Genomic DNA, 16,558 nt, shown 5'->3' on the forward strand with positions numbered 1-16,558 from the left:
TTATCCTTCAGGCTTGCATGCTTGATCGGCTCAATGGCATCAGGTCATACGTATGTTGATTAATTTCCATTTCACTCAACAAAAGCTCGCTAAATTCAAAACTATGTGACACAACAAATGCAGGAAGAAGAAATTACCTGTTTTTAGTTTCTTTGTTATCAGGAAGGAAAAAACAAACTACAATATTGTGTTCAATGCACTATGATTGGTTACGTAGGATGGAACTGCGTATCATTTCTAAGTGGCCCATGCTAGAAATATGCAAGTTCCTAATCACATAGATACAATAATCTGACTGAAGTTCATGAAAACGTGCTTCAAGATCAGCAGGTGAATGAGCATTCACTGGATTAGAGGCTATTACGTTACACTCTCAAGTTACAACGTGAGCACTCTATCACACCAGACACTTAACCCATATCTGCTTTTAAAATCAGAATTTATTTTTTTTGCTCTTTGTAGCCAAAGCCTCTCTTTCACATGTTCAGAGCAGTGCTCAGAGTTTCCTAGACAGCTGGGTGAAGTACCTCCCACACAAATTCTGTTCTATTTGCGACAGAGAGACAAGCACTTTTACCCCACCACAGTCGTGAGAAAAGCCCAGTCTCACAGACGTGTTTGAAACACGCCGAGCTTGCATGCAGCTCAACACAAACCCCGCAGCTTCCCTGACCACAAACGCTGGAAGAGGTACTCGGGTGTACTGGTCTAGCGGCAAGAACCTTCACTAGCAAATAAACGTGTGAGTCCGGGCCTGTCCGATGCCCAGCTCCTGTGAATTCTCCAAGCTGCCAAGCCGCCGACGGGGTGGTGCTTCTCTCCGCTTACTGTGCTGAAGCTGGGCCGCTGTAAAAAAAAAGGTAACGCAAAGATGCAAAGAGCAAGTGAGAGTAACACCCATGTCGCTTTGTTGCAGGGAGGCCTGGAGAGGATGGAAAAAGTTTTGCATTTCCAAGACTTTTCCCATAAACATTGGATAAAACGCGTAAGCAGCATCGGCTCAGGACTGCGTCACTTCAGGCTTCCTCTTCCTCGCTCTATCACAGGCCTCATGAATTTTGCGTTCTTCACAGCTAGGTGCTTTGAATCACCCTGCTGAGGCCTGGCATCATCCCTGTGTACGCTTTAATGCCTACACCAGGTGCCCAAGAGCGCTGCTCTGTGTCTCTAATGATGGTTATCATCTTGTTTAATATGAGGGCTGTGAGAAGCATTTTCTTTGTATTTTAGGCATTACTTGCTGCATCACATCTGAAATGATCCCAAGCCTACACCCTGTAGCTTGCGGAGTACGCGAGATGTTCGCTTTGGACGGTGGTGGTTGAAATGGAACATCTGCATTTCCCAGAGCGACCAAACCCTCCGAATCAAAGGGCTGTGGTAATAGCCAGCACAAAATGAGTGAAAGTAAACATGAGTGTAACGTTGTTGCAGCATGTATTTTTGCTTTAACTGTACATACTTCTCATTAGAAAACAAAAACAAAGATGCAAGCAGCTGTGGACAAGAAAAAGCAAAATGCAGAATGCCATTTCTTTTTTTCTCTGAATAAAGCAAGCTAGCAAGTAGTGAATATCCACGATCGAAAAGCTCAGATGCCGTAGCGCTTGGCTATAGATCATTTCTTAACCGTGACTTTGAAGATAACTCACAGTGCTAGTGATACAGGTTTGCTACTGGCAACTGTTCAGTGGCCAGAGATTAATGACTTGACATTCTGTACGTAATTTTTAGTGATCTTTGTAAAAATGCCATTGCCATTTCTGGAACTGCAGTGGAAGTCAGAGAACTGAACCAGTACAGCGGCCTCTGTCCGATATTATTTGAAATCGTTACTTTACTGGAGTTTCCTTATTTGAAGAAACGGTCCCTGCTGGAGCCTGAGAGTAAGGTTTAAACCGAAAACACCCAAGACACGCTGCACGGGTTACATGTTCAATGCTGTCTCTCTCTATTCTTCCCGAGTGAGGCGTGCTACCTTGCACGGGGCTCTCGTCAGGACATAAAACGGGAATGCTCTGGCCTTCTGGTGTTGGGGAAGGCGGCCTCTCCTTCCCCAGGCACACACCATCGCGGAGCGGCTGCGGCGGGAAGGGCCCTCTGGAGGTCAACTCCTCCGGCCCCCCTGCTCAAGCAGGGCCACCGAGGGTCGGGCCGGCTGCCCAGGCTTCCGAAGACCTCCGAGGACGGCGACCCCAGCAGCTCCCGGAGCTGGGCGACCCTCCGCGGCTAGCGGGCACCTGCGCCCTGCCAGCAGCGAGCGCGGGCCCGTGCCCCGCAAGGCTCGCCCGCCTGACGGCAGGGCCGGGCCCGCGGCCGCCCGCCCAGCTCCCCGCAGAGGAAGGAGCGGGCAGCTCCGCGGCGCCCTCAGGGAGCGGCCGTGCGGCGGGCAGCGTCCTTCCCCCCCGCCCCGCCGACCGACCCCTGACCGCAACGGCCGCTTTCCCCGGCCGGGCGCCGGCCCCTCGGCTCCGGGCGCAGCTCCGCCTGCGCGCAACGCCCGCCGTGAGGGGCGGGGGGCGGGCAGGGACCGAGGGCAGGAGGGGCCCCGCCGCCGCCGCCGCGCTGTCAAACCCGCCCCGCGCCCGCCGCAGCGGCGCCCCCTCCCCCCCCGCTTCCCGCCGCGGCCCCGCGGCGCGCGCCGCCCACTCGCTCCCGCCGCGCGCAGGGGAGGGTCTGGCGGGCAGGGCGCGCGCGCGCCCCCTCCGACCGTTGAGCGGCGGGCGGCCGGGAGGAGAGGAGCAGCGGCGGCGGCGGGCGCGCGCCCCCGCCTCGCGCGCGTACCTCCGGCCTCCTCGCCCCGCCCGTGCCGCAGCCGTTCCCTGCGCGCATGCGCCCTGCGCCCCCGTCCCGGCCGCGCCCCCGTCCCGGCCGCCCCCCCGCTCCGCCTGTTCAAACAGGAAGGCGGACATGTTGGTGTCTTTCGCAGGTTTCCTCAGAGCTGCCGCCGCCGCCGGACCTTGCGCTCTCCCCTCCCCTTAAGCCACCTCCTTCCCCTCCTCCCTCTCAGGCTGCAACCTCGGGTCGGTCCTGAAGCGCTCCGGGCTGCCGTCCCGTACGTGAGGCGGGGGAGCGGGGGGGGGGAGCGGAGCCGGCGTTGGCAGCGGCGGGAGGCAGCGAGGAGGAGGAGGAGAGAGGAAGAAAGATGCTGTTGCCGTCGCTCCGCCGTTGAAGTGACTCGTCCCCTGCCCGCGGGGGGCGGTCGCAGCGGGGGCCGGGGCGGCCTGTGCGCGCCGCTGGCAGCCCGGCGCTGCCCGCCCGCCCGCCCGGAGCAGGCAGGGCACAGCCGAGCAGAGGGGCAGCCTCTCCCCCCGGCCCGCCCCGGGCTCCCTCGCCCTGTGCCCATGGAAGGACCAACCCCACGGCGCTGAGACACGCCGCCGAGAGGATTTTCCTACGGTTGTGGCTTTGGTTTGGTGTTTTTTTTTTTTCCCTCTGATTTTTGCCTTGTTGGTGTGCCTGCAGGCTTTTGCTTTTTTTTGTTATTGTTTTTCTGTCGTTGTTGCTTTTTCTTCTGGTTGTCCGGAAAGAAAGCTGCACTTGGGAACCTGCCGCCGACCCGCCGCCGCTCCCGCAGGGTGAGGAGGAGGAGGAACCGCTACGCTGGCTCCCAGGGCGGCTTCCCCGGCTGGGAAAATGAGGTTGCTGAGACGCTGGGGCCCGAGCAGAGGAGGGAGGGAGAGGAAACCTGCTGCTGCGGAGCTGTGAGCAGCCCAGGAAAGTGCGTGCGTGCGTGGAGGAGGGGGGAGAAGAAGCAGCAGCCTCGTCCCCCCCGCCGCGGACTCCGAGGCGCTCCCCGTCGGTCTTCTCTCCCCTTGGCGGGGCAGCGTGGGGGACTTGCCTCAGAGACTTCTGTGATTGAAGGGATTTTGCAGGAAGCGCTCCTCAGCCTGGTGTAGGCTGTGTGGTTTCTCTTTTGTGCTCGCTTGTTCCTGTTTTTTGCCTTTTTTTTTAATTTTTTTTTTTTTTTTTTTTTTACCTTTTCATCATTTTTAACTTTACTTTGCTCTGGAATAAGGGAAACTTTTTATCTCTGGAAACATGTCGACGGGAGAAAGTTTTGAATCTCGGTTTGAAAAAATCGACGTGACTTTAAAGGACCCCAAATCCGAAGTGAACGTGGACTGTTTGCTGGTGAGTAGGGAGCGCCGGTGGGCCCCCGGTCCCGTCTCCCCGAATTTCTTACCCTGTGGGACCGAATCTCGCACTCCCGGCTGAGTCACCGCCCTCCTTAACTCCGCACTGCTGGTGTTTTGTTTACTCAGCACTGAGCCGAGGGTGCGGGAATGTCTCTGTGCAGGGAGAGCGGCTTCCATGCCTCGGGCTTGTCACCTCTCTCCCTTCACGCACCTTACTCCTCTTCACCGACTGTCACAGGGGGTGGTGGACGAAGGTGTAACTCGTAAGTGCCCGTCCTCTGTGTGAGCAGGAGGCTGTAAAGAGCTTTGATGTACCAATTCCCTCTTCAACAACTTTTTTTTTTAACTGTGAGATCCTCTTATGTTGTGGTTAAGCACTGCAGCACTGACTTCAGCCTGTTTAGTGTAGACGTTTGCAAATGCTAACTAATGATGTGTAAAACACAGCTGTGAGATTAATATGGCCTTACAGGTGGGAAAGTAGTCATGGCAAGGGTTTAAAATGCATTTTAAACTAGTTGGTGTGCTAGGCCTGGGCTAGAGGGCTGCTTGCTTATTGTTTCCCTACTTGATCATACCAGATGGTTCAATGGATCTCTCCAGTGGTGTCACTGTTATAATTGCGTAAGAAGGCAAACCATAACACTTCCTGACATAAACCAAACATCATTTGGTAGTTGCTTGACAAAAGTGAATGCTATTTTAGTTCTGATTATAGAAAGTACCTCAACGAAGTGTATGCCAAATCCAATCATTTTGTTTGGGATGTAGCTGGGTACTTCAATATGCCTAGAGATGCCCTTAAATAGTAGCAAGTTTTGATTTGTGCTTTTATGCTGAAGTAGAGAATTTCTTTTCTTTGTAGCAAGTGATAGAAGTTCTTGAGTGTATTTTTTTTTTTTGGCTTTCTGTTGTCAGAGAGGAGAACAAGTAAATTGAATTTGTTCCTAGTATGAACTCTGACATTTGGGGTTGAGGGGGGGAGGGAGGCATGGGGGCGGAGATAGCTCTTAATAGTCATTCTTCGTCTTCTGGTGCATGGCTCTTACCAGAAAGCTCGCTTGAGCATAAGGTGATGGAGAGGTGAAAAGAATCTAATGAAAGAATCTGTACAAGTTCATTATATTGTGTACTCTGTTTAGCTTATTACTGATTTGTGAGCTTCTGAAGTGTTGACAGGTCAAACTTACATCCCTGGATAAAAGCAGAGCCTTGTGAACGTTGATGCTACAAGGGAAAATAGCACTGCATCTTCCAGTTAACTTGCTTCTTTTGATCTAGTTTACATATCTGTCATCTTAGAACCACAGCTCATGAGAAGAGCTCTGATGCTTAGGGTATACTGTGTCAATTTTGATAAGACTGCTGTCAAATCTGACACTTTTACATCCAGCTTCTATTGATAGATGTCAAGAGTATAGATCCAATTAAGAGTTCAGAGTTTTACATTAACCGTGACTCAGTTTGCTAGTATTTGCTTTAATGCTGCCCATACTGTGGAGACCTTCCTGCAGTGATAGTAAGGAGGTTGCAGGTGTCAAACGTGCAGCTGATAGTATTTTTGACTGTATTCCTTCACAGTTTAAGGATTTGCCCCTTTTCAGTTATCTTAATTGTGATTTGGAGCTAACCTGTAGTCAGTTTGGGAATGAACTTGTTGCGAATGAACTTTGGGAATGAACTTCTATCATGCTTGTGTGAAGTTTTAGAACATGTATTTGCATCTCAGATCATAAGAATGTCATTTGAAATGAGAATTTTTTTAGGAATCGGCTGAGATTTTTTGGGCATACCTTTGCTTATTCTTTTAAAGGCAGCTTCTTATGGTATATTCATCAGAATTATGTTGTCTTTTTTTTTTTTCCCACTAGCCCTAGTTACAGATACTGTTATTTTAAACTAATGCCAATTAAAAAAGTGCTGCTTCTGAAGACATCAGCTGTTAGGTTAACTTCTTATGTGTTCGGTCACTATATCAAAAGTCCAGCCAGCAGAAAGATTGATATATGGCATTGATCATAATCTATGTGGATATGTTTTTAAGGAAGAAATGCTTAGGTGTAGGTGTAATTAATCTGCACTTAAAATATCTTCCAAGATGAATACCCCATTCCACTCCCCCTAGCCCCCAGTTAAAGAGGGAAACTTGATAGTTTCTAGGCCTGGTACACTTAGAAAGGAAATAAAATGTTTTTTTTGTGATCAGACTCCATACCAAAAAAAAAAAAATCCTTTTTTATAAAAACCTTTTACATCTAAACCCTTTTTTTCCTTTGATCAAAGTTGTGAATTGATGTTATTTATAATTTTCACTTTTCCTGAGCAAAGGTGTTAGCTAACTGTGTGTATCTGAGTGGTAATATATGAATAATTGATACGCAGACAGTTTAAATTCAGCATCTATTATTCTATACATGTAGGCTTAAAATGCTGGAGTTCCTTTAATTTCAGGAAACACATGTTTTTGGCTGTGCGAAGAAAAGTCTCAGCAATGCCCTTAGCTTCTCTTCTTATGTTTTCACCCTCTTTAGCTTTAATTCATTTTGCTTCTATTCTTACTCTTCTTCCCTATCATTTTGTAGCCCCTGTAGACTAAAAGGCAGGCATGGAATAACCTTTAAATCAGTTTTGTAACCATTTTGGGTTTTGTAAATGTCATAAGCTAGGTTCTGTATGCTAGAAAGATTCTAAATTTGCATGTGAAGGAGTCTGAGAACACTAAGAAAAGAAGATGGGGGGGGCTGATACAAAGGAAGGCGTGTTACTGTTTCAGGAAGGTGTGGGAGAAGAGTGCTGACAACAGAGCAGACGGAAGAGACACACAGAGGACTATATACCTTCAATTTACATGCTGCAGGAAGGAAATTCATAAAGCTGAGGTGCAGGAGAGAGATGTGTTTATTTTTCCTGTTTTCTCTTATGGAACTGTAATGAAAACAGAGTAAGAAAACTAAGTTGCAAATGTGTAACTAAATTTGTTTGTTTCTTTGGGGCTTCTGTGCACTTTATTCAGTACTAGGCTAGGAAATTGTAGGTAGGATGTCCTTTCTGATGAGCCATGAGAAAGCCAAAGCCTAAGTTCTGTGTAAAGCATGTGCCAGAGCATAACGTAGTGCTTTTTCTCAAAATATCAAGTATTAGGGGTCCTACAGTCCTAAAAAGATCTAATAAGACTGTGAAGGCTGCATTAGATAGGTAGTCACACTCTAGGGTGTGCAATGATCAGATACTGGTAAATACCAGAGGTGTACAAAGTAGAGCCAAAGGCAATCTAAGTAACTAGCTATTACTTGAGCTTAGTGTCTCATTAATGATATTAAGCAGTGGAAAGTAGTATTCAATGAGCGTACTTCTACAACAATTTTGGAATAAAACCAGATTTCTTATTCCCCTGTGTTTCTTACTAAATTCTTGGGGTTTATGGGCTTCCAGTTTTTGGAGAGTGGGGAGGGAGGGGTGTAACAGGGTGGGGGATATCTTGACCTGAAGCTGCCTATGCTGTTGATTCAAAAATAACTAATATATGTTCATGAAAATCCTTTTTGATGCTATCTCTGCTCTGATACTAACTCACAAAGAATCTTTTCGTGTTTTATGTAGACACTTGAGTAACTCAATTAATCAAGCTCTTAGTCAATTACTTGAGTAGTTGCTTTTTAAAACTTCAGACTTTTCATAGAATCATAGAATCGTCAAGGTTGGAAAAGACCCTTAAGGTCATCGAGTCCAACTGTTAACCTATCACTGCCAAGTCCATCTATACCATGTCTGCAAGCACCGTATCTATCCGTTCTTTAAATACCTCCAGGGATGGAGACTCAACCACTTCCCTGGGCAGCCTGTTCCAATGCTTGACAACCCTCTCAGTGAAGAAGTTTTTCCTAATATCCAACCTAAACCTCCCCTGGCACAGCTTGAGGCCGTTTCCTCTCGTCCTATCACTTGTTACTAGGGAGAAGAGACTGACCCCCACCTCGCTACAGCCTCCTTTCAGGTAGTTGTAGAGAGCAATAAGGTCTCCCCTCAGCCTCCTCTTCTCCAGGCTAAACAACCCCAGTTCCCTCAGCTGCTCCTCATAAGATTTGTGCTCCAGACCCTTCACCAGCTTCGTTGCCCTCCTCTGGACATGCTCCAGCACCTCGATGTCCTTCTTGTAGTGAGGGGCCCAAAACTGAACACAGTACTCGAGGTGCGGCCTCACCAGTGCCGAAAACAGGGGCACTATCACCTCCCTGGTCCTGCTGGCCACACTGTTCTTGATACAGGCCAGGATGCCATTGGCCTTCTTGGCCACCTGGGCACACTGCTGGCTCATGTTCAGGTGGCTGTCAACCAACACCCCCAGGTCCTTTTCCACCAGGCAGCTCTCCAGCCACTCCTCCCCCAGCCTGTAGCGTTGCATGGGGTGGTTGTGACCCAAGTGCAGGACCCGGCACTGAGCTTTGTTGAATCTCATGCAGTTGGCCCCGGCCCAACGATCCAGCCTGTCCAGGTCCCTCTGCAGGGCCTTCCTACCCTCCAGCAGATCGACACTTCCACCCAACTTGGTGTCATCTGCAAACTGACTGAGAGTGCACTTGATCCCCTCATCCAGATCATCAGTGAAGATATTGAACAGGACTGGCCCCAACACTGAGCCCTGGGGAACACTACTCATGACCGGCCGCCAACTGGATTTGACTCCATTCACCACCACTCTCTGGACTCGGCCATCCAGCCAGTTTTTAACCCAGCGTAGAGTGCGCCCATCCAGGCCGTGAGCAGCCAGCTGCTCCAGGAGAATGCTGTGGGAGACTGTGTCAAAGGCCTTACTAAAGTCCAAGCAGACAACATCCACAGCCTTCCCCTCATCCACTAAGCGGGTCACCTTGTCATAGAAGGAGACCAGGTTAGTGAAACAGGATCTCCCTTTCATAAACCCATGCTGGCTGGGCCTGATCCCTTGGTTGTCCCGCACTTGCTGCATAATGGCACTCAAGATGACCTGCTCTATGACCTTCCCCGGCACCGAGGTCAGGCTGACAGGCCTGTAGTTCCCGGGATCCTCCTTCCGACCCTTCTTGTAGAGGGGCGTCACGTTTGCTAGTTTGCAGTCATCCGAGACCTCCCCGGATGACTGGATGGTCTTAATCTCCAAAGATGTCAAATGTTTCACTTGTTCAGCAGTTTGGCTTCAAATTAACTGACAACAGTAAACATTGTGTATGACAAACTTGTTTTATCTAGTCTCAAGAGGTTTCCTTTTTTGTTGCACCAAAAATACACAGGTTCAGAGCATGATTCACCTGTTTTTCCTAGGTCTGTTTCATATTCAGCTAGGTGAATTCAGGTTCATTTGTCTCGCATAGGAAAAGGCGAGATGATCTCATCATCTTTGGGATTTAGAATTCTAAATCTCTATTGTCACTAGACCTTTTTTTTTCCCTTCTGCTTAACTTGTTAGGAAGCACTTCTGAAGACCTTGTGGTTAGGGATTTGGTAAATAAATAATAATTAAAAAAAATAAAGAATATAACTCCAAGTACCTTTACTTCAGAAATTCTTATGTATCAAAATAACTGTCAAAAGTCTCCTTCACTCGAACCACATTAACTATGCTCCTAGAATCTGAGTGAGAAAATGCTAAAGAAACTTGGTATCTGAGACACTCATTTGCTAATGAAGCTCATGCATAGAAAAAGCGGAGTTTGAACATTTGCAGGTTGTCAGCTTCAGAATGCTGTAAGTTGTCCAGAGGTAGTTCAGAGTGAGGGGAAATGTCATGATTGACTAAATCTCCTTGGACATGTTCCTACTATTCTTTAGATTCAAGCGCAAGGGCCTGCACTCGGGTTGGGGCAATCATCAGGATTAGTGGAGACTGGGTGTTGAATGGATCGAGAGCTGCCCTGCGGAGAAGGACGTGGGGATGTTTGGAGAGAATATCTGAATATTTCTCGCTTCTGACAGTTTTTACCAGGGCCTGTAGTGACAGGACAAGGGGCAGTGGTTTTAAACTGGGAGAGGGTAGATTTAGATTGGACATAAGGAGGAAGTTCTTTTACTATGAGTGTGGTGAGACACTGGAAGAGCTTGCCCAGGGAGGTGGTAGATGCCCCATCCCTGGAAGTGTTCAAGGTCAGATTGGGTGGGGCTTTTAGCAACCCAATCTAGTGAAAGATGTTCTTGCCCATGGCCATGGGAGTTGGAACCAGATGATCTTTAAAGGTCCCTTCCAGCCCCAACGAGTCTGTGATTCTGTAGTTAGATCTAAAATAAGACTTCTGGCTGACCTAGAAATATAATTCTGTCTTCAAGTTACCATATCCAAGCTTTAGCTGCAAAAATGTAATTGCAGGTTAATATTACCTGCTCATCGCTAAGAATTATCGAATACATAGGTTGATGTGAAATTAATGATAAAATATATATCTTGGTATGTTAATCAAAGGTAAAATGCAACTGTAAGTTGGCTTTGGAAATGCAGTAACTTGGTGGATTCTCATTTCAGGTTGCACCTCTTAGAAGACTTTTTTAATTTTATGTAAGCCTCTAGAAAGTTAACAGTAGAGGCGGTGGGACTGTGAAAATGTTAGCATTTGATTCACAGTGTATGGTAGGTTATGTACAGGAATAACAGTTAACTTAGCCGGTTCTTCTGCTTATAAAACTAGATGCTGTAGGAACGTAATTATTTATTTTTCCTATAAAATGTTTTAATCAAGAATGATAATAGAAAGTTGATGTTAAGGCACGTTTCAACAAAAAAAACAGCCACAACCCTGTAGTAGATTACAAATGCTCTTTTCAAGTAAAAATATTTGTAAACAATGTCATTTTCTCTGGCAACTGCAGAGTGTTTTAGTTTTTTGTTGGTGGTGGGAAGGAAGAGGGAAACACCTGGAATTTGTTTGTTGGACAAATTGAAAATCAAACTGTTGGTCTGTAAATCTTTGAGGACAATGATAGCTTCAGGAGCCACTCATTGAGAACTTAATATTTTGAAACACTGTGAGCAGATGATATTGGTAGCCTCACAGTTGCTGTTAGCAGAATTCCCTAGGACATACTTTAGTACTAAATAAAAATAAAAAGCTTTCTTAGGTTTCTTACCAAGGAATACTGAGATGTTTGTCTCAATACAGGATGTTTATCTTGAATTTGAGAGGTCCCAAAACATGTAATTAAAAACTTTTTTTTTTGTGGATGTTGCTTGATGCTATTTATTGAAACTCCTTTGTCATCAAGAAATTGCAGTTCCAAATGGAGATACTCAAAAACTGAACTTCCTTCTTTGAGAACAAAATTAGAGAATGGTTGAAAACTATTCTGTCTTCGCCCTAATTTGTCCAGTCATTGAAACAGCAATAAAGCCAGAAGGATGATGAGACAATATTGGTAAGAGTGTAAGCACTATGCAGACAACACCCAGTTATAGCTCATTTAAAACAAATGCAAATAATACTATCTTTTAGCTTTCTCATAGTCTGCTGAAATAAACACTCTGATTAACAGTGGTTGAACAAGAGCTGAAACTTGATCTTTGTGAAGAAAAAAAGTAGTTTGGAGCTCTTCTTGTCCACAGCGTTTTGCTCTGCTGAGGTGATTGGATCTCCTGTAGTGTAATCTCTAGTCAGGTTTCTTCTTGGGCTTTTCAGTATTGATGGATATCCAAAAAACATCAGTAGAGTATAACACGCAGTGGTGCATCTTTGGTTACAGCAGTCTAGAGACTGTCTAGACAAGCCGTAAGTGTTTGGTCCGGTTAGCTACTGATGTTGCGACGGGAGAACCAGCACAGGATTGGTACCAGCTTCTAACTGGAGCACAGGTCAAAGTCTATTCCGATACTCAAAATCTTGTAAAGGATTGGCTTTAACTAACTGAAAGATTGCCACTCCCTGTCAATATTTATACAATACAAACTGTCATGGGGACAGTAAGCAAGACTTTTTTATTAATAGGTCCTAATTTAAATCCAATTGCTGATCTCTTTATTTTAGCTTTCCCTCTTAAATTTCTTATATGTCTATCTTTTTTCTCTTAAAAGCTGCATAGTATTCAAACAGTGCTGCACTGTATTCAGATGTATTAAATTTTAAGGTATGAATATATTCAGAGGAAAACTGGTACTTCCTGATAAAGTCTATGGATGTTAGATATCCACATATAAAATTCATTAATACAAGATGGCTATTTTCCCATGTAGTCACTGACTGCTATGAAAATATAGTTTCTGTGGAGGCTGGGCTTCTTTTTTAGCAAATAAATAATGGCCAAAAATGCCCTGACTGCACAAAATTAAGTATGTCATACAGAATGCACTTTCCAAAGAAGATGAGGCCAGAAGCTTCTCCTGACATCTGGAGATTTCAGCTAGGAAATTCTTCCCTGTTTTGTGGCTGGGGAGGTTACATTTTTCAGAAGATGGTTAGTAGGACTTGTATTATAGCTGTAATGGTTATTTTAAATGGGAAAACATAAAGGAAGGATGGTTAGGCATTCATCTTATACTGGCCACTGATAGGTGATGCTATGCTTACTATTCCAACAAAACGGAGATCTTGAGATAAAACCAGGTTATTTATTTTATGTCCGTATTTTGGTTAGAAGCCTCTAAAGAAAACTCAAAAATATATTTCTTCTCTCTAAATCAGTTACTTTGGAAGACTATTTGGAAGTCTGCCTTTTTAATATTTAATACTATGTGCACAGTGAAAGTAGTATTTCATTGAGTACCAGTGATCATTATTTCACAGAATGATTGAGGCTGGAAGGGACCTCTGCAGGTCATCTTGTCTAGCCCCCCTGCTCTAGCAGGGCCACCTAGGACAGGTTGCCCAGGACGGCTTTTGAGTATCTCAAAGGAGGTAGACTCTACAACCTCTCTGGGCAACCTGTAATTTTCCCGTTCTCAGCAGTACATTTGGTTGGTGCTTCATAGCAGAGAATAAAATTCACCAAAACTAAACAGAAAAGTCATCAGTACTCATTTTGCATTTATTTGCAAAGTTATCTTAAGTGTTTTGGCCTTCTTAACTTGGTCAGTAAACCTCTTTGTAGCCCAAATAATTTTCTTCTAAAGGCATCTGCCACAGAAGACTGGAAGGAACTTTCAGCATGGAGGCAATTGTAGATTTGGCGATTTTAAGCATAAGGGTTTGTTCTTATCTGAGGTGAAAGTTGCTGTGAATCGGTAAGCTCATTAAACTGAATTTATGGCTGCAGTTGAAACAGATTAGATGTAGAATTTTTCTGTTGGAGGAAAAAAGAGTTAATGCCTTGCTCTGATGTCCAGTTTACACTCCAGGAGTGCCACTTTTTCGTGATTTTTTTTCATGCCAGTTTTTCATGATTCTGAACCTTGGTAGCATTGTGTTTTCTGTATCTGTGTGTGTACATCATTCTCCTTCTGACAAGCAGTGAGGGAGGCTGGGTAGGACTTTGTTAATGGCATGGGAACGTGGAAGACTTTTTGATACTGATGGGGCAGGAACCTGTCCCTGGGAGACGGGTGAAGAGGGAGGAGAGACTGCCTGTGGTAGAAGCTGAAGTGCAAGGTGTCAGTACAACAAGCACCATCTTCCTGAAGTATGGATGACAGAGTCCAGCATATTAATTCCACCATGGAGATCTAGGAGCACCTTTGACTACAAGTGTGGAGTGACTCTGTTAGGTACTTGGGAGGGGAGGAAGCCTCTTCAGCCAGGAGACTGATAGACTAGGAGTGGATGGGGAAGATCCTTCAGGGAGGAGCAAGACTGAAGGTGGGACAGTGAGTTTGTGCTGGTTATACTTGCCCTGTGCCTTTTCACAGATGCCAGGTTGCACAGAACAGTACCAGGCACGACATGAAGCTGTAGTTGAAAACAGAGGTAATACTGGTGCCTCACAACTTTGTCTTGATACTATGCACTGCTGTCAGTGTTAGAGGTGGAATTATAGAATTTCGTCATGAGCCCTTCTTTGTTATGAAATCTTGTTATACCAATATATTATTATACTAATCTCTTCTTAGAAAGCAGCTGCAGCTGTAGGCATGGGAAGAATCCTGTCGGTTTTAAGCTGAGAGAATTTACTCTCTCCTTGCAAAGAGGAAAAGTTCTGCCATTTCAATCTACCTAGCAGTTCGTTTATGGCTCCAAGACATCTTCTGTGAGCTGCTGTCCTCCTCCTTAAACTCCAGTTACAACTAAGTTCTTTGGCAATTAAACAACTGCCAACATACCAATGATATGGTTTGTGGTGGTCTTGGGACCATTCAAACCTGCTATTACATGCTATATATCGTCTTTCGTAGGAATACAAGGCCAAAAATAGTGCCAGCCAAATGGCAGACTTATTAGGACTTGAAGTTTTTGCTCTGCTAGCATTGGCAACAATTGTCATGGCTTTTGAAACAGGGGCTATTGTTGCCAACACTAGCAGAGCAAAGACAGTGACAGAAATAACAAAATGCCCATTAAGGGCTACGGAGTGAAAGCTGAACTATTGATGTGATTGTGTGTTTTGTTGGGTTGGTTTTTTGGGTTTTGTTTTTGTTTTTAAAGTACACTGAATTTGGAATTGGAGATGTCATTAAGAAGCTAGGCGCTCTCTATAGAGAATAGATTAGTGTGCTTCCTGGAAGAGCTTTTGTCTTCTGTCTTTTACTAAAATGCTCATGGCTATTTTCAGCCTTTCTTATACCCCACAAACTGGTTTGTGCATATGGTTTCTGGATGTAGCATGACCTTAAAGTGTTTGGAGATAATTTTGGCTTATAAAATCAGATGGGTGGAGAAATTTTTGGAACTAATCACACTGTGGTTCTGAAACAAGCTGTGAAGACTCTTGCTAGGAAGACCATATTCAGGAAAATTCTGGGTTATTTATCTAAAGAATAGAGTTGTAACACAAAGAAGGTCTTGTACCAAGTAACTTGTACACTCAGAGCTGTTCATTGATTACACTTGGCAGATTGGAGTAAGGAAAGGACTACAAGTCTCTCTTGCTTTTAATTCTTGATGAGTTAAGGTCAGAGAAGTCTTCGAAGTTTTCTCCTATTATTTCTTTTCTGTTCTAAAATGCCTTCAGGCTTTCATAACAACGCTTTTATCCTTCTTGATGTGATGTATACATAACACTATTTTCATCAGTAGTTTGGACTTGAGATGTAATCAAAGATGCCATTTAGAGGAAAAATTGGAGTGTTATGATGCTGGAGCTGCTTCGGTTCTGGAACTGCAACTGTAAATGACTCCTATGCAACTTTCTGCCTTCTGTACAGTGTAATTGATTTTGGCTAGCATCAGGGAAGAGTCGGGATGGGTGCATTGTTCTTGACTTTACCTTTTCTTTTGGTCATGACAACATCCTCTTTGAACTCGTGGCAAAGAGAGGAGTCAGATCAACTTCACCTTCGTATAAAGAATTGTTTCTATCATAGTTCTTGGTAAGTTCATGGGAAAGAAGGACCTAAGAACCACAAATTCTGGGGGAAGGAAAAAAGAAATTTTTTGATATACTGTTTTTCCTTGCAGTTTGACAAATTCATAGACATGGTCAGGAATAACAGAAAAGATTGATTAAAACCATGTATTTGCAGGCTGGGAAGTTTCTTCCCAAGTTTCTAATGCCCTGGGAGTAGAAACTTAATTTTTCAATTTAAGATTCAACCAGAACAGGGAGCTGAAGATTTTCCTTCAAATCAGGCTGTCTTGTGAGAGATTGACTAACTGTACCAAAGCAGAACATCTTTCATTTTCCATCTTTCTTGTGCGTTTCAACATCAGCAAACTTACCTTCCAGTGGTGTTGCATTACTCACATTTTGTGGGAGGAAATAACAGTATCCAGCAAAGGTGTATTTTAGAAACAATTTGATGAAATGGTAAACTTTCTTCTGCAAGAAGAGTTATTAGTCAAGTCTTTATATTTAACTGAAAAAAATTGTCTTAGGAAGTGATGGATTAGCAAAAGTGGAAGAAAATGAAATATGGCTGAGTTTTTGAAGAATTACTTTCAGAAGTAATCTGATGTATTCACAAAATGTTGGAATTAACCTTTTTCATAACAATGGAAAAAGACACAATAATCTTTTTTCTTTTTTTTTTTTAACAAGTAACTTGCAAATTTGAGCTAAAGCTCATACTTAAGATTAAACAGTCTCCTGTAGATCTTGCTTGCCTTGGAATTGCATCAAGATAAACAAATGGTTTTCAGGTATAATGAAGTGTAGCTTATCCATCCTAGAGCTATAGAAATGAGCTGTTTTATTTGTTAACCCTCCTTTCTTCATCTAGAAGAAAGTGGAAGCAGTGTTAAGCAAAAGAGCTCATGCTTAAGTAGTTGAGCAAGATACCTCTGTCCTCAGCTCTACAAAACACAAGAATCACTTAATTTTTTAATACAGAAGGGGGATGTCTGTTATCAAGGTCTCATGTTCTTCACCGTTCGGAT

The 16,558-nt window shown here is 44.6% G+C and overlaps 1 protein-coding gene across 2 annotated transcripts in view; it reads left to right on the top strand.

The window, feature by feature from the left end:
* The first annotated feature begins 2,880 nt into the window (after window positions 1-2,880).
* Window positions 2,881-16,558, top strand: part of ROCK1 (Rho associated coiled-coil containing protein kinase 1) — a 94,179-nt gene continuing 80,501 nt past the window's right edge. Inside the window, exons 1-2 of one of the 2 annotated variants that reach the window (XM_082316707.1) lie at window positions 4,065-4,134; window positions 4,266-4,402. Coding sequence is in view for 1 of the 2 variants with exons in the window: in XM_082316706.1 (XP_082172832.1) it covers window positions 4,042-4,134 (93 nt within the window). In the remaining variant the exon portion in view is untranslated. Of the gene's footprint in view, window positions 4,135-4,265; window positions 4,403-16,558 lie in introns of both variants that reach the window. The other variant, XM_082316706.1, reaches the window with a different exon arrangement.

The sequence above is a fragment of the Platalea leucorodia genome (genome assembly GCF_965183815.1).
Source record: "Platalea leucorodia genome assembly, chromosome: 1".
NCBI classification, from domain to species: domain Eukaryota; kingdom Metazoa; phylum Chordata; class Aves; order Pelecaniformes; family Threskiornithidae; genus Platalea; species Platalea leucorodia.